The 22,316-nt window shown below is 35.5% G+C and overlaps 2 protein-coding genes across 7 annotated transcripts; both read right to left on the bottom strand.

Annotated features, from left to right (window-relative positions):
* Window positions 1-187: 187 nt before the first annotated feature.
* On the bottom strand, window positions 188-6,046 carry sh2d1aa (SH2 domain containing 1A duplicate a). The gene is given in 3 exon segments (NM_001114691.1): window positions 188-310; window positions 4,262-4,322; window positions 5,910-6,046. Coding segments are annotated over 3 exon segments (321 nt in total).
* Window positions 6,047-7,414: 1,368 nt separating this feature from the next.
* Window positions 7,415-20,133, bottom strand: LOC100536577 (butyrophilin-like protein 2). Of its 6 annotated transcripts, none has more exons than XM_087253388.1 (17): window positions 20,007-20,105; window positions 18,184-18,522; window positions 17,994-18,031; window positions 16,018-16,045; window positions 15,879-15,913; window positions 14,997-15,012; window positions 14,282-14,334; window positions 13,991-14,018; window positions 13,036-13,362; window positions 12,886-12,959; window positions 11,787-11,814; window positions 11,638-11,690; window positions 11,362-11,389; window positions 10,906-11,229; window positions 10,718-10,797; window positions 9,167-9,227; window positions 7,415-9,081 (listed from the first exon to the last, which is right to left on the bottom strand). In XM_087253388.1, exons 1-17 carry the CDS (start codon window positions 20,023-20,025, stop codon window positions 8,900-8,902), a joined length of 1,713 nt encoding a protein of 570 aa, XP_087109514.1. In that variant the 5' UTR covers window positions 20,026-20,105; the 3' UTR covers window positions 7,415-8,899. The 6 variants fall into 6 exon arrangements, 5 of the variants coding, with proteins under 5 accessions (XP_087109514.1, XP_087109517.1, XP_087109516.1 ...); XR_015491120.1 differs by lacking the exon at window positions 14,997-15,012 and having other exon boundaries at window positions 7,493-8,570; window positions 8,806-9,081; window positions 15,852-15,913; window positions 20,007-20,085; XM_087253391.1 differs by lacking the exon at window positions 14,997-15,012 and having other exon boundaries at window positions 20,007-20,133.
* Window positions 20,134-22,316: the final 2,183 nt, after the last annotated feature.

The following is a 22,316-nucleotide window of genomic DNA, read 5'->3' as shown; positions in this document are numbered from 1 at the left end:
ATATCATGTTTTAATACTGTACATACATTCTGTTCATTTAAATTGCTGTTATTACTTTAATATTTTACATGATTAATTTGATTAATAATTTATTTTTAGTTATTTGGCTCATCTCCTCACATATTCTCCAAGCTCAAATATACTTTTACAGCAATTTACAGTTTTTCAAGTGTCAACTTCAAGTGTGTTAATGTTTAGGTTTGTTCACAGGATACAGAAGAGGAAAAGTGATGCCTTGGTCTGGCATCTTAAAGGCAGCAATGAGGTTACTGACATTTCTAAAGAGTCGTTCCTTCATTCCAGGAGCCATCTGAAAAAAATGAAAAAATATTGTATAGTACAGTATAAAAGTCTTGGTAACTCTAAGAAATGTACTGCCTGAATCTACAAGCATATATAGAGGTTGGACAATGAAACTAAAACTTCTGGTTTTAGATTACAATAATTCATTACGAATTATGACTTAGGGACTCCTTTTGCTGGTAAAACAGCATTGATTCATCTTCATTCATTTTCTTTTCTGCTTAGTCCCTTTGTTAATCTGGGGTCGCATGTTTTACGCAGCGGATGCCCTTTCAGCAGCAACCCATCTCTGCGAAACATCTATACACTCTCATTCACACTCATACACTTTGAACAATTTAGCCTATCCAATTCACCCATCCACATGTCTTTCGACTGGGGAGGACACCGAAGCACCCGGAGGAAACCCACGCAAACGCAAGGAGAACATGCAAACTCCACACAGAAATGCCAACTGACCCAGCGGAGGCTCAAACCAGCGACCTTTTTTCTGTGAAGTATAATGACGAATACCTTTCCAAAAAAAATTTCCTGCATAGTGGCCAGAAAGATATTATTCTTGCAAAATAGTGTTCAGGTCACTACATGCTGTTAGTAGAGGAAAAAGTTTCCTGACTCGCTCCTCCAAAACACCCCAAAATGGTTCAATAATATTTAGATCTGGTGACTGTGCAGGACATAGGAGATGTTCAACTTCACTTGTTCATTAAACCACTCTGTCATGAGTCTTGCTCTGATGCATTTTCTTGCCGGCAGCTAGCTTTCTGCAACTCTCACATGGTCATCAAACTGAAGCTGCGCCAGGTCAATACCTGGATGGGAGACCACTTGGGAAAGCTGGGTTGCTGCCGGAAGAGGTGTTGGTGAGACCAGCAGGGTGCTGCCAACCCGTGGTCTGTGTGGGTCCTAATGCCCCAGTATATTGATGGGGACGCTATATTGCTCAGTGAGTGCCATCTTTCGGAAGAGATGTTAAACTGAGGTCCTGACTCTCTGTGGTCGTTAAAAAATCCCAAGATGTCCATTGAAAAAGAGTAGGGGTTTAACCCCAACATCCTGGCCAAATCTGCCCACTGGCCTTTGGCTATCGTGGCCTCCTAACCATGCCCATATTATAATTGGCTTCATCACTCTGTCTCCTCTCCACCAATTAGCCTGTGCTTGATGTGTGGTCTGGCACAATATGGCTGCCGTCGCGCCATCCCGGTGGATGCTACGCAATGGTGGTGGTTGAGGAGATTTTACAAAAAAATGTGTGAAAGCGCTTTGAGTGTCTAGAGAAGCGCTATATAAATGTAAGGAATTATTATTATTATTATTATCTTGATACACGGCATCTCCAACAGGATGCAATGTTTGAACCATTGGGTGTCCATGGTCCTCCAGAATGGTTCAAAAGTCCTTGGCAGTAATGCGCCCATCTAGCACAAGTATTGGACATAAGGAATGCCATGATATTGCAGCCCAAACCATCATTAATCCACCCCCATGCTTCACTCTGGGCTTGCAACAGTCTGGGTGGTATTCTTCTTTGGGGCTTCTCCGCACCATAACTCCCGGATGTAGGAAATGCAGTGAAGGTGGACTCATCAGAGAAAAATATATGTTTTAGATTGTCCAGAGCCAGAGATTTTCGCTTGGCATTGGCATGAGTGTCCAAAGGTTTGCCTGGCCATGTATATTGACCCTATGGGGCTCCCAATCAACAGTTTTGGTGGAAACCAGAGAGTTAAAGTGCACATTTAATTCTTCAGTGAGTTGGGCAGCTGTGGTTTTTATATTTTATGGATACAATCCGGTACATCCCTTTCAGACAGCTTCCTGTTGCATCCACAGTTACTCCTGTTGGATGTGGTTCATCCTTCATGGTGGTATGCTGACATTACCATTGATACCGTGGCTCTAGATACATCACAAAGACTTGCTTTCTTGACCACCGATGCGCCAGCGAGATGTGCATAGATATTTACATTAGATGTTACCTACGCTATTGGAACATGTCAACAGAGCCGGCATTTTAATAAAGGGTAGCGCTCCTTTGAAATGAATGTGGGACCAAAGTGTAGTGGAAGACAGGCCATCCAGAGCCAGAGATACATACACACATATACATATATCTATGATTGGGATTTTTCCCGATGGTCAGTATGCAAATGTATTTTTAAAATTGTAAAAATTATCATTTGACATTACTTTTCTTCATTAGTAGATGAGCAATCGCAAGGGCATTCTTGACAAAGAGCATTTGTGTGTGTGAATTGAAATGTATCATCCCCCCTCCGTTAAATTTGATCTAATTCTAACGGAGGATGCGATTTGTTTGTGAGTGAATTGTCGTTATGAACAACTTGTATTATTGTCGGCTAAGTGAACAAGTTTCTAGCACCGCAGCTTCTAGTTGTCATTTTCATTTACATTGTTTGCTTGTTTTATTCTACAAAATTAACATTAGCCTATTATTAAGTGCAAGTGCTACTTTGTCTTATGGTCAGTGCAGTAAGTGACCATATTATCATCAATAACGTTACTTTTTTAACAAAAGTTTGTAACATGAAAACCTAAAAAAAAAAAACTAAATCTTACTAATAAAAAGTTCTGCTTTTGTGCTTTGTTTTCTCATTACTATACCCCATACACAGCGCAAAAGACCAGCATCTTCAGATTGGCTGTAGTTTTGACTAGTGCGGTTGAATGACTTTTGTCCTGGTAGCATTGTACAAATGTGTCTGCGGTGACTCATACTCAGGGTTCGTATGCGATATCTAGTGTATATATCTATGCAAGATGTGCACCAACAATGTCCTCTTTTAAACTCTACAGAAATTAAACTTTCCCACTTTGGTCTTACTATTGGAAGGTGCCATCAACGTCCACCAGGCTGGTTAAATTTAGCCATGAAACCTCCAACACTTAATTGGCCAGTGTTTCAGTTCTTTTGTCCAACCCCTGTATATAACATTCAGACAGTAGCATGTCACTCAGGCATAAAGATTTGTCTGTCATGAAGAATTGTTTGACTTTCTTCTAGTGGCTGGTAGTTGACGTTCATTAGCTGCTGGAAACAGTGGTGTTAAGCATGAAATTATTTTGCCCTATTAATGTTCTAAGCAGCTTAACAAGCAGTTTACCCTTTTGAACGATATATGTTTATCTGTGTTTTGAAGTTTCACATCTTGCCATTGCTTTGATGCCTGTATGTGTGGGTGATATGAAAGGGCAGAGATGTACACGAGTCAGGCTATAAATGCATGCAACACAGTGACCACAAACAGGAGAGAAAAAGTCAGCAGTGTACTTAAACATAGCAACGCTCTTCTCGTTTTGTCTGAAAATGACAAGTCATTAATTTAGCAAGCAGCTTTAACAGGAAACAACATAGTCTCAACTGCATTTATATTGCATCTTTTAAATGTGCAATGAGGAAGTATTTATTCTGATCTTGTGACATTGATATAAGTTAATCAAAACAATCTTTTTTTTATGCATTTTAAAATGTTTTGTTGTTGTTGTTGCTCATGGCCAAAAACTAATTGTAGATCTTCCAGAAATAACACAGTTGTGACTAATAAGATTATACTGGTTAACCCTTTGACTGCCCCTCCACCAAACAGTTGACCATTTTTTGACTGTTTAAAATAAAGGCTTACACACACAGCATTGTTGGTTTACAAAAAAAAAAACATAATCCTGTTGCACTACTACACTTAAGTTTGGTGAAAAACAAAACAAAACAAGGAAGCATGTTAAATGAGAACATGAAATGCATGCATACCTGGCATACTCCAAAAAATAAAGGTGATTTTGTAAATTTAATAAATTATGGCATGTGTTGCAACATAATTAGCAACATTAGGAGTTAAGAAATGCAATCCAAACATTTATTTATTGATGGGGTAGTTAAAGGGTTAATGAACTTGCAAACTTATTTGGGATTTACTTAAAGAAATGTAAAACATACCTCTATTGTCCAGAGGCCGCCCTTATTGAAAATTCTGTAGGTGTAAACCCATCCATCACACCTGGAGATTTACAGAGATTGTAAATAGCTGACACTCAGATTCAGATTGCCAGATTGATGACAACAACAGGATCTTTCAAATGCATGTCCAATATTTATCTGGTTATTGTTTTTGGTCATAGAAAATGTCCAATTAATGGCAGTTGAATTCTATCTCTCCCTCCTGTTACTTTTGCCCTGTTTGTGTTACAGAGTGCTGATGTTTTAATCCCCCTCATCTGGCAACACAGACTGTTTAAATGCTTTATAGTAGGACACAATCCCCAATTCAGTAAAGAGTTCTGTCCATAATTTACATTGAATGGACAGGAGAAAACAATATGCACATTGATTAATTCCTTTAGCAACTGCTTTCCTAAGCAACTTTACAGTTGGTTAGTTTTCATACCCTTCCAAAAACAGAAGAATCCTCCCTACATGCCCCAACAAGTACTTTCAAATTCAAAATGGCGGACAAGGTTTTGGCAATTATGGCATATGGGGTATTTTTGTTTTCAGCATCACCTAAGGAATAATTTGAGCTCAATTTCTTTAATAAAATATCCCTAAATTTAATGTCTCCTGTCCACCCAGCCTCCCAAAATGCCAGTACATTATCTGTTGTTTTCATTCATTCATTTATTTATTCTTTTTCCTTTTGGCTCAGTCCCTTTATTAATCAGGGGTTGCCACAGTGGAATGAACCGCCAACTTATCCAGCATATGTGGATACCCTTCCAGCTGCAACCCAATCAATGGGAAACACCCATACACTCTCATTCACACACACATGTACTGCGGATAATTTAGCCTACCCAGTTCACCTATGCTGCATATCTTTGAGCCCAGAGGAAGCCCACATGCAAACGGGGAGAACATGCAAACTTTAAACAGACATGCCAACTGACCCATTCCAGTTTTAAACCACCGAACATGCCATTTTTCCAACCTTGTCAGCTTGTCCTACCTCCCATTCAAAAAGTAGGTAGCACATTTTGATGATGCACTATGCTACTCGTCAGATTTTGCTACCAGTGTAAATTTTAATGTAGAGCAGTGTGATATGAAGCTGTATATCACCCTAACCTACATAATCCCTAACCTCAACCTCAGAACGATTCAAATACAATGTCGGTAGCATCTGATGGGTAGGATAAAATGTCAGGTCACCGCCACTTCTGTTGGCCTATTTTACATTTAGGCTACTGATTTTTCTATATATTCTTTCTTATAAATTATGTCAAACTGCTTAAATGTCAATAAAAATCACTTTGTTAAACTGTAGAGTTGAATTATCAACATCAAAAGTCGACAGAGCAGAGATCAGGTCCCATAATGTAATTCACAAGTTGTAAACAAACGAAAAACACTGTTTACACGCTATCTGCTCATAATCTGAGCACACATCACGGAGACGTCTGTTAGATCAGTGTTGTTTACATCAAGAAGACCTGGATAATTTTCTCAAGTGCTATACCTCTGTGTCTCCAGTCAAATAGACGCCAATAATATAACTAGGATCTTTCTTTTCTATTATTTAGACTGTTCGTAAAACAGCTCTTTTAAAGACGCTTATCAGATCTTTGTACACAGCAGATGTTTTACTCACAGCACACACACGCAGTAAGCGCCGGCGGAGCTCAGGCTGTCTCTGATCAGATAGCTGCCATCTCTGCCCGTGGAGCACAGGATGTCTTCTGCCTGCTTTTTACTGATTGACCCATGATATTCTGCCAAATCCTCCATTGTATCGCACAGTCTCTCAAAATTACTCACACACACATACAAGATCAGTGCAAGCTTCAGTGTAAAGGAAGTCTGCATATAGGCTTGCTGATTCAAGATCAGTATTCTCTACACATGTGACACATCCTCATTTTTTAAACAAGATACGATTCTATTCACCAACTACTTCGTATTTTTTGCACATGAATCAGCTGGGCACTTTTCTTACTTAAAATGTCGATTGCAATATTAGTTTTGCTGTATTGTTTAGTATTGCAAGAAAACACTGCCACCGACTTAATCCTGTTTATTCTCAGTAGCGCCTCTTGAGAGCACGTTGCAAAAATGCTGCACTACTGCTGTCCATAAGAGGGCGCTGCCGTTCTATTATTATTCTCTCTCTCTCTCTCTCTCTCTCTCTCTCTCTCTCTCTCTCTCTCTCCCTCTCTCTCTCTCTCTCTCTCTCTCTCTCTCTCTCTCTCCCTCTCTCCTAATCAAACACACATGAACTAGCTAATCAAGGTCTTACTATGTATACTTGAAACACCAAGGGTGTGATGAGACAAATTAGAGCTAAACCCTGCAGGGAAACCGGCCCTTCAGGACCGAGATTGGTGACCCCTGATTTATAGAGTAAAATATAAGTTTTAACTGGATTTTTTTTTCATGAATAGTATAACAATTTAATTAACTATTAATATTATATTATTACAATAATATTTACACTGACTGGGTCAGTTTAATACGTAAAATATGTAGACAAACTTTTTAACTCATTTTAACACATAAGCTCGTTGAGGGTCATTAGAAGTTGGTAGTACTAGGTTTATTTTTCTTATGTTTTTTATTTTTTTATTTTTTTCAAAAAAAGTATGAAAGGCTCTACTATATCACTGTCTCCACGCGGGGGCACTGTCGTTCTGTAAAGACCGAATCACAACTAGTAAATGGTCGAATTCATTAAATTAGTCTTTAAAACTTTTTTGTGGATAAGTAGAATTAGCAAACACTGTCAATCCATTGGGTCACTTACATGCTTGGGGCAATTCAAGGCCTATATGGTTACAAAATACACCGGAAAGGAACATTTATAAGATTTAGTGAAGAATAGGCATTGTTTTTGCTAAAGTATTTGCATATGTCGTTTATTTAAACAGGGTTTTGGTGAACTTTTTACAAAAAGTAAAAAAATATAATAATAACAATAATAAGATATTGACGCAAATTAAACTCAATTTACATCTTCATTTTGTTCAAAAGTTTTCACTCCCCGGATCTGTCATTAAAAACACACATAATTTAATAGTTTATAAAGAATACATGTAAACCTTTGAAAAAGTTTTTTTTTTTTTTAAATAAATTCAACTCCCTTGATTTATATGTAAAATATTTTTGTGAAACATTTAATATTTAGGTCAGTACAAACAAAAAATTTACAGTTTAAAACATTTAAGCACACTTGTATTCAGAAAACGGGTACATAAATTTTGCTTTAGTAAACAATCTTCATAGAAAATATATTAATTCAAAATGATACAGGCTTTAGCTTAAAACATAATAATTTCCAACGTTTCAACTTTACAAAATCTATAATATATATATATATGGCATTTTCACATAATAAATCCTCACATCTGATGAAAGACAAGCACAATTACAAAAACAAATCGAATATTCAATAAGCAACAAGAACTCTATACCAGTGGTCTCAAACTCAGTTCCTGGAGGGCTCTACATAGTTTAGCTCCAACCACCTTCAACTCACTCCTGCTTAATAGTCTTTAGTAGTCTTGAACACCTTGATTAGTAGGAGGCAGAGCTGCGACCTTCCAGAAATCGAGTTCGAGACCTATGATCTATACCGAGAGTGCCCTGCTTATTTTAGCTCCAAACCTGCCTCAACACACCTGCACAGATGTTTCTAGAAAGCCTACTAAAGCTGTGGTCACAAATATCTGTAGTACGGCACTGGGAAAAGGGGCGGAATTGAACAAGATGATTAGACATTGAAAAACCAGGTGATTAAACTATATTTTAAATTTGTGTCCAGAGAGGTCATGTTTTGATCTTCGATTGTTCTCACGCAATCATATGATGCGATTTCAAAGGTCAGAGTTCACCAAGCTTGAACTTTCCAACGCAGCGAACTGCGAAACTTGCCGCAGAACCTTGCGTTTCCAGTCTGACGCAGTCTTGTGCATATACTGTAAATTAATGTCAATATGGAGAAATTCCAGTGTGACCGCAGCTTAAAAGCTTGATTAGTTAGCCTAGGTGTGTCCGACTGGAGTTGGAACTAAACTTTGCAGGACACCGGCCCTCTAGAACTGAGTTTGGGCACCCCTGCTCTATACTATATATACAGTGAACCATAAGGCATAGTTCATTAATGAATACTTATAAATGAATGAATATTTATCACAGTTATTTATATAGTTTGTGGTTAGTTAAACATATAGTAATATTGTAATTTCAACTCTAAAGAAGAAAAAAACGGTCACACTTTACAATAAGGTTCATTAGATCATGTTAAGTAATGCATTTACTAACATGAACAAACAATAAAAAATACTTTACTACTGTATTTGTTCATGTTAGTTAACATTAGTTAATGAAAATACAGTTGTTCATTGTTAGTTCATGTTAACTCATGGTGCATTAACTAATGTTAACAAGCATGGACTTGAATGTTAATAATGCATTAGTAAATGTTCAATTATGATTAATAAATGCTGTACATGTGTTGTTCATGATTAGTTCATGTTATTAAATGCATTAACTAATGAACCGTATTGTAAAGTGTTACCAAAAAAACTGATTGATTGAAATATGTTCTAAGAAATGTCATGAATCAGACAGCATATTTCCTGGCTTTTAAAAAGGATTTTGTCTGTCTCTGTCTAAAAACTGAGCACGAGGGTTGAGTTTTAAGACTCTGTCCAAATCCATTCTGGTCTCTCTCAACTCCTGTTCAGTTCTTTCCAGTTGTTGGTCTCTTTCGCTGTAAGCCCTGATCAACATTTGGTAAAGCTCTTGCTCATTGTTCACTCTCATTTCTAAAAATAAATAAATAAATGAATAAATAAATAAATAAGAGACTTTATTAGTTATGCACTTGATGAAACTTCAAATGAAACTCACCTCCCATTAAAACAGATTCATCCATTTTGAGCGATTCCTCCAGAGTCAATATTTTGTTAGTCTGTAAGGTGAAGAAAATAATAGTTAAATAATCAATAAACAGAAAAAAATCCTTTCATTTCTTTGGTTTTGTTCAGATTTTTCATTTAAAGGTGCAATAAGAGATCTGGGGAAAATGCTAATGATAGCCTGATAGCACTTAAAGACAACTTCTGACCCTGCAAATCGCCAATCAAATCCACACTTCCTGAACACATGAAAACTGCACACTAGAAAACATCATACAACACATCATGTAGCTTTCACCAGCAAGAAACCTTTATAGAACAGTTAGTAATTAAAATAACAAACTTTAAAAAAAAGAAAAGAAATGAAAAGGTGTTGTTGATGTTAGCCTGCCATCCCCTGTCTGACCCGCATACGTGAATGTACCAATGATATAGTTCTTTCTGCATGAGCAGAGCGCAGAGGTATGCAATATGTTCTGACAGGCAGACAGCCAATCATAATGTTCGGACCGAACATCTGTATTTGATGGACTTTCCTTGGTCCTACACCTCCCACAGAATATTAAATGGCACCTATTTTACCATTTTTTCAAGATTTATGATAAGTCATAACAAACATGCACTGTTTTAAAAACTTTTAAAGTTGTAAAACTCATTCTTGATTACATTTGATGATGATTGATGATCACATAGAGCTGAACAGATCTTTTTATCCCGGTTGCTTGGTGCACATCCTATCTTGTTGATATGGTTATACACGTTACTATGGAGACATGTTAATTTGCAGCTGTTAATCAATTCGGTGGGCAAGGAAACCGCACTCCAACGTCACGTTGCGGTCGGCCTGAAAATAGGAGGGATTTAGATCCTATTTACATTTACATTTAGTCATTTAGCAGACACTTTTATCCAAAGCGACTTACAAATGAGGACAAGGAAGCAATTTACACAACTATAAGAGCAAAAATGAATAAGTGCTGTAGGCAAGTTTCAGGTGTCTAAAGTCTAAGAAGGAAAGCATTAGTAATGTAAGAATTTTTTTTTTTTTTCGAGCGAGCAAAATTCTATTGTATGGTGCTGTGAAAAGGGAAAGGATTAAACAAGATAATTATACATAAAAAAAGCAAGCAACTGGTCTATGTTTTAAATTTCTGTCCAGAGAGGTCATATTTTGATCTTTGATTGGTCTCACGCAATCATGTAATGCGATTTCACTGAACAGAGTTCACCAAGCTTGAACTTTTACATGCGTATGAATGGAAGTTAGTGGTAAGAAATGTCCACTGTGGCCGCAGCTTTATTGTGTTTCTATCACTCCAATAATCCATATCTATTTAAATGAATGACTTGTCAAATAAAGATACTTAAGTCATCTGGTGAAATTGTTTTTATATTGCAATACATGTTGCAGACAAAGAATAATATTGCAATGTCAAATTTTTCCAATATCGTTCAGCCCTACCACGCAGCACAAAAAACAAACAAAAAACCCCACTCAAGCCACTTTTGAAGATGGTCATTTTAGATCAAATAAATGTCTTACTTGAAACAGCAATAGCTGAACACTTTGACCTTGACTTGCTGGTGATTGACTCACAGACTGGAATTCAGGTTTTATCCTCACTAAAAGACAATAAATGAAGCATAAATACTGTAGGTCTGTGTGAAATGTGTGGTGTTAGATAACTACTGTAACTACGTCTATAAGAGGCATTGCTACAGAATGCTCACCTCCTACAGTAATGTGTTGTGTTCTGCCTCCACTGCTGACCTGACAGTGATAATCTCCAACATCTGAAACACTGAAGTTTCTCAGAAGTACAGACACATTTCCTCTCTCGAGCTCTCGACTGTCCAGACTAACTCTGTCTTTATAGCCTCTGCCCTCAGTCATCTGTGTGTTCTTGTAGACACAAACACAGTCGGTCTCCTTAAACCATCTGATCTGCATGGCAGTGGCGCAGATTTCAGGAGACGAGTAACAAGGAACAGTCAATTCAGACCCCAGAGAAACCTTTGCTTCTTCAGTAATTTGGGGAATAACGAGTTCAAAATCTGTGACATACAAAAGAGAAAATTTGATTCATACATAGCACTTTGTTCATGTTTACTTAACTTTTCATTCTTTGTTGGTGCAAAATAAGTGGAAATTGGAAATGGAGCTTTAATTATTTAAAGAAAACTTACCATTGCTTGAGACACTTTCACTGCAATTCTAATTTAGAGAAAAACACAGCATAAGTTACTAGTCTTGTAAGTCCAACATAGCTCCCAAGCGTTCATTTCACAGTGATTGTTTACAAAAGATTCACAACATGAGGTCAATTTGTGGAAATGTAACAACATAATAGTGTAAAATAATGTAATAATAGATAATGAATTGATGTATGCTTTATTTGTTTTAAAAAAAGGTGCAAGACCTAATGAAATCAGTGTAAACGCATGCATTATGTGCACACATACATCATGCTGTTTCTTATCTGCTTTATTATGATGTGAAGTATGCCTCGATAATCCTATAATTTAGAAAGTAAGAAAAACATTAACATCATAAAGCAAGAATAACACCACCGAGGTGATCGTCATATCTAATTAAATAAAGAAACACTTACTGTCATTTGCTTCTCTTGTATTTGTACCCTAAGATGAAATGAAAAAAAAATTAGATTTACAGTATAATATATATATATATATATATATATATATATATATATATATATATATATATATATATATATATATATATATATATATATATATATATATATATATATATATTATTTACTTTGTCTGGCCTGTATTACCAACTGTCCTGTATTTATTTCTGAATATTCAGATTAAATCAGTCTCCTCTACTTCTACTGCTATTACTGCTTATTATAACAACAATCTTTTGTCACTATCTGGAGGTGGTGCATGCCAAATTATACAATAAAGCAAAAGGAAAACAATAAGTTCCAACAATGAAGGCTCAGAAAATCTGAGAAGCAAAATAAGGCACATCTAGTAGAGAAACGTCTAGAAACATAAGTGAATATGAGCAAAAAGCATAATCACATGAAACAACCAGCTTTTAGAAAGCTAAATAAATTAACGATCTGAAAGAATTAAGATCAGAGATGCCTAAAGTAGGGTCCATCCCCCACGGGCCAAAGTTGGCCCATTGTAACCTTTGATTTGGCCCACCATCCCATCTGAGAATGATGAAGAGTGATGGGGTGAATGCCTTTAACAGAGTTCGTCAATTTTAAATAAATAATTCTAAGTTTGCAAAACTTATTTACTGTCACTCGACAAATAGAAGAATATGCAAGACATCTGCAAGCAAATCAGGACAAAAACTAATGTAACTCCATAATGTTATAAATGAGATTGTTTTTGTTTTTAATAAGTTCATTATAAAATGTAAAAAAAACTGTATTAGTTAATATAAATTAATGTTTTAGATCTTTTTAAAACATTATTAAATAAATTAGGAAAATACCTATGCAACTGTATTTACCGTTGGCCCACTAGCCTCAATAAAGTTTGGTTTTTGGCCCTTCATAAAAGGTTTGGGCACCCCTGATTTAGATTATTACATAAAGATTAGTCAAACTATTTGGATTAAGATTAGATCACTTTTAAAATCTTTAATTACAGATTCTGGTTAATATCTGAATATTACTGAAAGCAAAAGATAATATGAAGGAACATGTTATGTTCTCTTACCTCATGTAGCATTGATGGGACATATTGATGTACTGGAGACAGATTCACTGGTTGGACGCCAGGATTCACTCTCACTACCAACAACATTGTTTATTTCTTATTGTGGAAGTTCAGGAATACTGCATAACCAACAGTAAAAGGACTGCTCACCTCTCACAGTTATCTCTTGTTTTCTGTCTACATTGATTACCTGACAGTGGTAATTTCCAATATCTGACTGTCTGAAGTTTTTCAGTCTCAAGGACACGTCTCCTTTTTTAAGTTTGTGAGTGAAGAACAGACTCACTCTGTCCTTGAACCAAACCCCTTCTGTGATCTTCCTGTCTTTATACAGGCAAACACAGTCTGCATCTTTAGACCAGCTGATCTCCATGTCCACAGCGTTGATTTCAGGAGACAGTTGACAAGGAATAACCAAATCAGACCCCAAAGATACCTCAGTCTCTGCTGTGCTGGGAACAACCAGCTGAAAGGTACCTATATGTGGAACAGAGAGAAACGTTTTAAAACGTATTGCTTGTTTACAATACCATCTTGGAAGTTTCCAAAAATATACATGTTTCAGTACAGTAAAAGTTTGTGCTGCCTTTAAATTTGTAGTCATCTTGAAATAACTCATACTAATTTGCTTTTTTAAGCTGAAATAGATTTTTTTTAGCAGCACAGACACTTATTTTTATCATTCAAACAACAATTATTTCTCAGCGATGTAAATCAACTTAAAAATCCACACATTAAAACATGTACACGTATGACTATTAACAGATGCATGGTGAATGGCTTTTAGAGTAAATTGTTGCATGCAGATCTGTTGCAAACAATTTATTTGTGTTAAATTTAAACAAATTGAATTTGATAATGTCCAACTTAAATTGTTTGTTTAAATTCAGCCCAAATAAATTGTTTACAACCACTTAAACATAAAAAGAATTAAGTAAATCCAAGGAATCATCTTTGAATACATTTTTTCAGTGTAGATACAGTATAGCCTGTACAGGTTATGATTCTTGTTGTTCTTTAACAACAACAAAAAATAATATTTTAAAAATGATTTTGGGCCTGTCTATTTTTTTTTACGTTTGAAAATGTATTTATGTTGACTCACCTTTACTTCTAGTTTCCGTCCTGTTATCCTAATTAAGATAAGAATAATGCATTTTCATTCATAATTTGACTTACTGCATGAAAAAAGACGCACACAAACTTTCCTTTCTTTTAAATAAACAGAACATCTTCAGCTATATTTGAGTGCCCACAGTAATAAATGCTTTAAAAGGTGTAAGTCATCGTTTGCTGTTTATGCTAAAGTGAAAAAAACTGCACATAATGATGAGACTATGGCATAAAAAAGGACAATATAGTTGAATTTATGAATAGTATCAATTTGCATACGAACCTTGTGCGGTTCTCTCCCTGAAGCACAGTGAAATGTAGACTGGACTGATAATTCTTTAATGCAGAAAATAACATCAGCATTTGCAAGCAAGATCTACACGTATTTTAAGATGATTTCAGTAAAGGAAATGCACCGCAAAAAATGTTTTGGCACACTGCAAAATTGCATGTACAGTGCTCAGCATAATTGAGTACATAATACACCCCATTTTGAATATGAATATTTTTATTCATTTCACAGTGAATATAGGCAATGTATTTAGGTGAATTTAAACAAAACAGATTTATTAAACAGATATATTTATTAAAATAATATTTTAGTCATCAAACTTTTTTATAAATTGAAAGATAATACAATTAAATTCAAGCAAATTATTGAAAAAAAAATTACGACCTACAAAATTTCCACTAAATTTGTCAATTACTATTTTTTTTTTTGCTTCTCTTGATTTTTTCTCATTTTTAAATTTTTATTTTTTTCAGTACTGACTAATCTTATGTATATGCACAAATACAATATTGTATAGCTTCTTATTAAAAATATGAAATTAAAAGATAGATTTGTGAGAGGTGTACTTATATATGCTAAGCACTATAACTGGTTTATTTCAGATGTATTTGACATTTAAATTAGGCATAAATGTCTTAAGCTTTCATTAATTATTTATTAATCTTTTAATTTAAATAACTTAGTTTGTACCATGAGGAGAACTTACTGTAGCTTGCCTCTCCCTAAAAAAAGTGATAATAAAATGTCAAAGAATGGTATGTTGTGATGTTTTCATCATGCAATGATTCTTAAAAATTAAGTTGTCAAAGAGTTAACTCAGCTTGTCTGAAAGACCAAATTGGGGGTTAAGGCAGGTAATTTAACTAACATAATTTCAGGGTATTTCCTAGGGTTGCCGAAAGAGCTTAACACGCTGCAATTTAAGAAAACACATGCAATTACAAAAACACCAGCAAATTAATAAACAATTTCTATCAGTTTGACAGCACACGTTGCAAATTCTCACAACACAAACAACTAAAGAAACGCGCTGCATTTTGTCACAACACTTGCAAATATCCACTTAACACAACAGAGCTGTTTCAAGGGGACCCAAAAACTGACAGACACTGCTGAGATATGCATGTGTTATTATGCCGTGAAGTTGTTGGTGGTCTTTTAAAGGTGGTGGTATTTTTTGTTGTTGTTTATTATATTATCTTGATTACATGATTCCATTCTCTTTTGTAAATTATTAGTCTAAATAAACTGATAATTAAATGTGAAACTTTAATAGTATGCAGCGTGTTTCTTGAGTTGTTTGCGTTGTGAGAATTTGCAACACGTGTGCTGCCAAACTGATAAAGATCGTTTATATATTTGCTGGTATTTTTTGTAATTGCATGTTTTTTTCTTAAATTGCAGCGCATTAAGCTCTCTTGGCCACCGTATATTTAATATTAAATTAAAAAATTACAAAAACAATAGCTTACTGTTACAAAACTAAGGCAACAGAAGTTAATCATCAATAAATTATGAATAACTTCTGGTTGTAAAAAAATGATTAAACACAGTGTGTTACTAGATAAAAATCAATGCGCTCACAAACCTTAAGGAGATTTTTTTGTGAATCTCCAGATTGGCCTGAAAACAGAAAAAAAGCATACATGTATTCATATAACAAGACAGTTTTTACTATATTTGTAGTAGATTTTCTTAGTAAAAGTAAACATTTGGGTAAAACTCACCATCACTTGTTTTTTCCGATGTGTAATCCTAATTAAGAAATGGGTTTATGAGTTGCAGAGATTCTTAGCAATGACACAATTAAAGAATTGCTACAAAAGTAGGTCAAGTTTTCTGCATTTCTTACAGTATTGATATTTATGTATTCGCCAGAAATTGTTGCTCCTGCTGGCTTTAGTTCAAACTTCGCTATTTTTCTTTCTAAATTACTGTATAAGAATGTTTTTTGTAACATATATAGCAAACCATGCTTGGTAATATGTTCATTTATCACTTCTGAATCTCAAGCAACATACTGTTGTGGCTAATTAATAAAATGAAAATATACCTCATTGGCCACTTTATTAGGCACACCTGTCCAACTGCTCGTTAACGCAAATTTCTAATCAACCAATCACAGGACAGCAACTCAATGCATTTAGGCATGTAGACATGGTCAAGACGATCTGCGGCAGTTCAAACTGAGCATCAGAATGGGGAAGAAAGGTTGATTTAAGTGACTTTGAATGTGGCATGTTTGTTCAGAAACTGCTGATTGACCGGAATTTTTATTCACAACCATCTCTGGGGTTTACAGAGAATGGTCAGAAAAAGAGAAAATATCCAGTCAGCAGCAGTTGTGTGGGCTCAAATGCCTTGATGATGCCAGAGCTCAGAGAAAATGGCCAGACTGGTTCCAGCTGATAGGAAGCCAACAGTAACTTAAATACCCACTCGTTACAACCGAGGTATGCAGAAAAGAATCTCTGAATGCACAACACGTCTAACCCTGAGGCGGATGGGCTACAGCAGCAGAAGACCACACAGGGTGCCACTCCTGTCAGTTAAAAACAGGAAACTGAGGCTACAATTCACACAGGTTTACCAAAATGGGACAATAAAAGATTGGAAAAATGTTGCCTGATGTGATGAGTTTTGATTTCTGCTGTGACCTTAGGATGGCAGGGTCAGAATTTAGCATAAACAACATGAAAGCATGGATCCATTCTGCCTTGTATCAACGTTTCAGGCTGCTGGTGGTGGTGTAATGGTGTGGGGGATATTTTCTTGGCACAGTTTGGTTCCATCAGTACCAATTGAGCATTGTGTCAACGCCACAGCCTACCTGAGTATTGTTGCTGACCATGTCTATCCCTTTATCACTACAGTGTACCCATCTTCTGTTGGTTACTTCCAGCAGGATAACGCACCAAGTCAAAAAGAGCAAATCGTCTCAGACTGGTTTCTTGAACATGACAATGAGTTAGCTGTTCTCAAATGGCCTCCACACTCACCAGATCTCAATCCAGTAGAGCTTCTTTGGGATGTGGTGGAAAGGGAGATTCACATCATGGATGTGCAGCCGACAAATCTGCAGCAACTATGTGATGCTATCATGCCAACATGGACCAAAATCTCTAAGGAATATTTCTAGTACTTTGTTGAATCTATGCTATGAATGATTAAGGCAGTTTTGAATGCAAAAGGGGATCCAACCCGGTTCTAGTAAGGTGTACCTAATAAGGTGGCCGGTGAGTGTAGGCATCACTAAATAATACCAAATAAAAATAAGTTTTAGTATTGGACTTTTTCTGGACAAAGTGCATCCACAATTATTATTTTATTGTTGTTATTTGTTTTAGTTACTTTATTTATTATTATTTTTATTATTTTATTTATTCTTTTCGGCTTAGTCCCCTTTATTAATCTGGGGTCGCCACAGCGGAATGAACCGCCAACCCATCCAGCATATGTTCTACGCTGCAGATGCCCTTCCAGCTGCAACCCATCTCTGGGAAACTCTTTTCATTCTTCTTATGGATAACTTTATTTGTTATTATATTTATTTATTTATTTGTTTATTTATTTATTTATTTATTTATTTATTTATTATTATATTTATTTATTTATTTTTGCTTATTTTCTAGCTCTGTTTTGCCTCTATGTTGTATTGCATTTTTTGAATATGTAACCTGGAGAAAGAATGATGCTGTCTTACCACTGTGAATAAGAGCTGGTCCTTAGAAATGGCAGATACTGCAAATACAAACAAACGTGGTAACTAAGCAGACACAGCAAAATATAGAACTTTAATTAAAAGTAAAAAGAAAATTAATCTAACATTTACTTATACTGTATGCTTGAACGTGCTCACTGCAAGATAGTTACAGGGGTTATGAAGTGCTTACCTTCTTCTGTTACATTGACAGTTATCTGCTGTGTTTTATTTTGACTGGTGACCTGGCACATGTAATCTCCCAGATCAGACTCTGTAAAGTTTGCCACTCTTAAGGACACATTCCCTCTCACCAGGTCATGGATGAACAGATTGGCTCTTCCCTCATAGCCAACTCCCTGTGTCATTTTTCGTTTCTTATATGTGCAAACATATCCTGTCTTGTTAAACCAGTTAATCTCCATGTCAGCCGCACTGATTGCAGGAGACAAGTGGCACGACACAATGAGAGCAGATCCCGGGTTTATCTTAACTCTTTCACCTTTTTCAGGGGCAACAAGCTGGAAGTCATCTGAGGGAAAAGAGAAATTAAGAAAGATTCAAATCTATTTCTACAGCTCTGTCTCTCTGAAGTAATATTAAGTGACAATATTTTGTTGTTCATAACGTCTCTGTATGCCAAAACAAACACTCCCCTGTCTCCACCTTGTATTGTCAGGTGTGAATGCACATAAAAGCTTTTCAGCTTGGCTGCTTCCATCATAGCGGAGTCTTTTGAATATGTCAAGCTGCTGTGATCAACCTGTTGTAATGTTTGGGGGCGCTTTCTCACTTGGTTCAATTGCCTGAACCGTACGTACCCAAGTTCGATTGTCCCCCTTTGCCACCTACTTGGTTGATTTGTGTGTACACTGTCTTTTTTCCTTGTGAACCCGATACGCTTGCATCATCGAGCTGCAGTTTTGTTTACGACGGTCGACGTTCACGAAAGCAAGCGCCAAAATGGAGAGACATCCGCACATCGTGTTCATTCTGCTTTTACTGAAGGTTTTGGTTCTGGACATACAAAAAGAGACATGCGTCCATCTGGCGCAAAAACACACTCTTACTCTCACTCTCAAACACACACAAACACACACACGAACGAACGTTATGAAAACGATAGTTTGTTGTACAGTTGGCGGTTCACTTCTGTCGTTTGGTACCATTGCATTCACATCAGAAATGAACCAGAGTTCGCATGAACCGTACCCCAGACAGACCACATCTTTCAGGCGGACTCGGGTATGGTTCGCGGGTGCGCACCCGAGTTCAGAAGACATGTTCACACTAGCCAAAAGTGCCATACTATGACGTCAAACGAACCCGGTACGGACCAAAAGTGCTAGTGTGAAAGCACCCTCAGTTACAACATCTCCTATCATTTTAGGTTTGTTTTATAATTTGGTTAGTTTTACCTTAGGAATAAATATCACATTGCTTGTATATTGTAATCGTGGTTGTCGAATCATTCGGCTGTTTGCATTTTAAGACGTGTTTGTATAAATAAGCGTTACGTGTGTTGATGAAAATATTGCAGGCTATTCAGATCGACATACATACATTATAACTAGATCAGCGCACAGCTGTACATATATAGGCCTACTGTACTATAAAACCGTTTACAATCGTCAACGTCTACAATTATAGATGTAAAATTTAGCTGTTGTTTTTTCTTGTTTACAATTGCTTCAGGTAATAGCCTATATATTTTATACGTACATATTTTATCATTGTATATTTGTAATTTCCTAGGTTGACATGCATATTTATCATCTTTATTTTGTTCTCTGAAAGAAACCACATTTTGAGACTATTCACACAAGCAGGAACACTTTGGAGTTCCCTGAAACAGAGTAAGTGCAGTTCTTTCTAACTGAAGAATTCAGCAAGCTCCAGCCACCCAACTGTGCATATAATCTCAGTGCCCATCACCAAAGAAAAGCAGCAACATTTTAAAATGTTATAAGAAACTCAATCCACAGAATGCACTCTGATATAAAATATAGAACTTACTCCCTTTTCTTGCAGACATGTTTCCTTTCTAAACAGCATGAAAACACATCCAGTGAGAGGGAGGAATGATTTCAGTCTCACGCAACACACTGGTTTAACTACACGAAAGATCTCTTACGCAAGCAACAAGTCTGTTTTGCTTTCATTTATGGGTGATAAGTATCAAATTTTTCTACTTTTTTTTGTTTGGGTAGAACGTATGGCATGAATAAAGTAGAATAATATTATACATTAAATTGATTACATTATACTGTATGTATTATATTTACTTTAAATGGATAATATACAGTTTTTTAACATTATTTTTAATGTAATATAAATCTGTTTTTTAATTTACCAAAAATCCCATCTTCCAAAAGTAAATCAAACAGACAAACACTAAACAATATGTAAACACATTATATTGTTGAATCTGAGTGAAAACAGCGGCATTTCCAAACAGGTAAATCTAGTTCTCACCAGATAGGTCTATGTTGAAAACACCTTTGTTCCTGTTTAAAACTTGGTATTAAGACGTGTTGTGGTCGATACAATCACATATAGACACGGAGACACATTTTTCTTGTGGTTAAACCTTTTTTGACCACACTGACCACTTTTTTTCTGAGTTAAGACTGTAAAAAATATCTGTTAATTAACAGTTTCCGTATTTTGTGTTTTCTGTTTATTTAGGGTTATGAATTGCTTTATTGCCTTGGTCTCTGCTTTGTCGACTTTCGATGTTAAAAAATTTTTAATTCTGCAGCTTAACAGTGACTTTTATTGAGAGTTTAATAGTTTGTGACAAGATATTGTTTAAGAAATAATATATAGAGAACTTTGTAAAATAAGGCTTTTGCTGCATAATATACAACACCAACCCAGACAATATATCATTTTAAACTAATAAAAATGTTCATAAAATGTAATGTATTGTAATGTGTGTGTTTATATGGTGCATTTATCGTGTATGGCCATACACCCAAAACACTTCACAATTATGAGCGAGATTCACCAGTGTGCACACTGCAAAAAATGCTTTTCTTACTTAGATTTTTTGCCTTGTTTCAAGTCCAAATATCTCACAATTCTTAAATCAAGAATTTTCTAGACAAGCAAAACATATTGTCTTGTTTTCAGCAATAATATGCCAAAATGAAGTAAGTTTTTACTTAAAACAAGCAAAATAATCTGCCAATGGGGTAAGCAAAATAATCTTATGTCTAAAGGAAAAACAAGATTATTTTGCTTACCGCTTACACAGGCGACAGCATTACCTACTGTGCCACTGCGTCGCCCCGCTTTCTCTTCTCTTTTGATCTAAAAACACAATTATTGGCTCCCACATTTTACTATACTATACTATACACACACATTAAACTTAGGCCTGCTCATTATTTGATAAGCATTTCACAGTGAAAAATGAGGATTAAAAATTGTGAAATTAATTAATATACTGTATGAATTGTGCAAAAAGCACAATGAGTATTTTATTTCTTTTATGTCCAAAGAGATCGTATTACAACATTTACTACCATTTCCATTTAATACATTAATAATGAAAATATATTAGGTGCTCTTGGCAGGCAGACTGTGGGGCAATTTTGTTTTGTAAGCTCTGTTAAAGCTTTATTTTAAATAAAATATTGTTTTACAGTGGTATGCCTGAAGCTTTTATCCAATGGCTTTTTTTGATACAAATCATTTTCTATGATGGCCTTTTTTACAAAGTGATTTTATTTTAATGTTTTATCCAACACCTTTTTCTTCAATGACTACAGTATGTCTGATCCTTTTTTCTCTGATGTCATTTCATCAAAGTTTTATCTGCATTTTATCCAATACCTATTTATGTTTAGTCATTTCCTTTCTGTTTTAGGCTGTTTCATGCAAAGTCTTTTTGTTCAAATCCTTGTCATTCAGTAGCTTCTTGTCTAATGACATTTAATCTAAAGTCAGTCAGGAGACTGTCCAGTGACTTGTTATCATGAAGCCATTTCCTCTGATGCATTTTATTTTGTAAAGCGTCTTCTTTATTTGATCCATTTTGTGTAAATCACCTTTTACAAACATATTGTCGAAGTAATTCATATGAATGAGTGAATTAATTCAAGTCTCAGTGTGTTTATATGACGATTCATTTATATTAAGCTAATCTAGGCTATATTCATTATGTAAATGCATTGAATAGCAAAATCAACAGATCCTTAAGAGATTGTATTGGTTTAATTTAATCAATTTAGACAATCAAATCAATGTATTTTTTACATGATTTTCTTAATTTCCACAGATGCACACAACATGATGAGAAACAATGTGAAGTAATCTTTT

The sequence above is a fragment of the Danio rerio genome, chromosome 5 (assembly GCF_052040795.2).
Source record: "Danio rerio strain M-AB ecotype USA chromosome 5, GRCz13ab, whole genome shotgun sequence".
NCBI classification, from domain to species: domain Eukaryota; kingdom Metazoa; phylum Chordata; class Actinopteri; order Cypriniformes; family Danionidae; genus Danio; species Danio rerio.
The sequence above is the reverse complement of the archived record's forward strand: the minus strand, read 5'-3'. Positions and strand labels throughout refer to the sequence as shown.

Bases quoted from the DNA above. Each gene is read 5' to 3' on its own strand.
- LOC100536577 (XM_087253388.1), bottom strand. The intron at 18,032-18,183 runs GTAAGCACTTCA...TTGTATTTGCAG, and splicing joins TGTCAATGTAACAGAAGAAG to TATCTGCCATTTCTAAGGAC. The intron at 14,019-14,281 runs GTTCGTATGCAA...TATCTTAATTAG, and splicing joins CAGGGAGAGAACCGCACAAG to GATAACAGGACGGAAACTAG.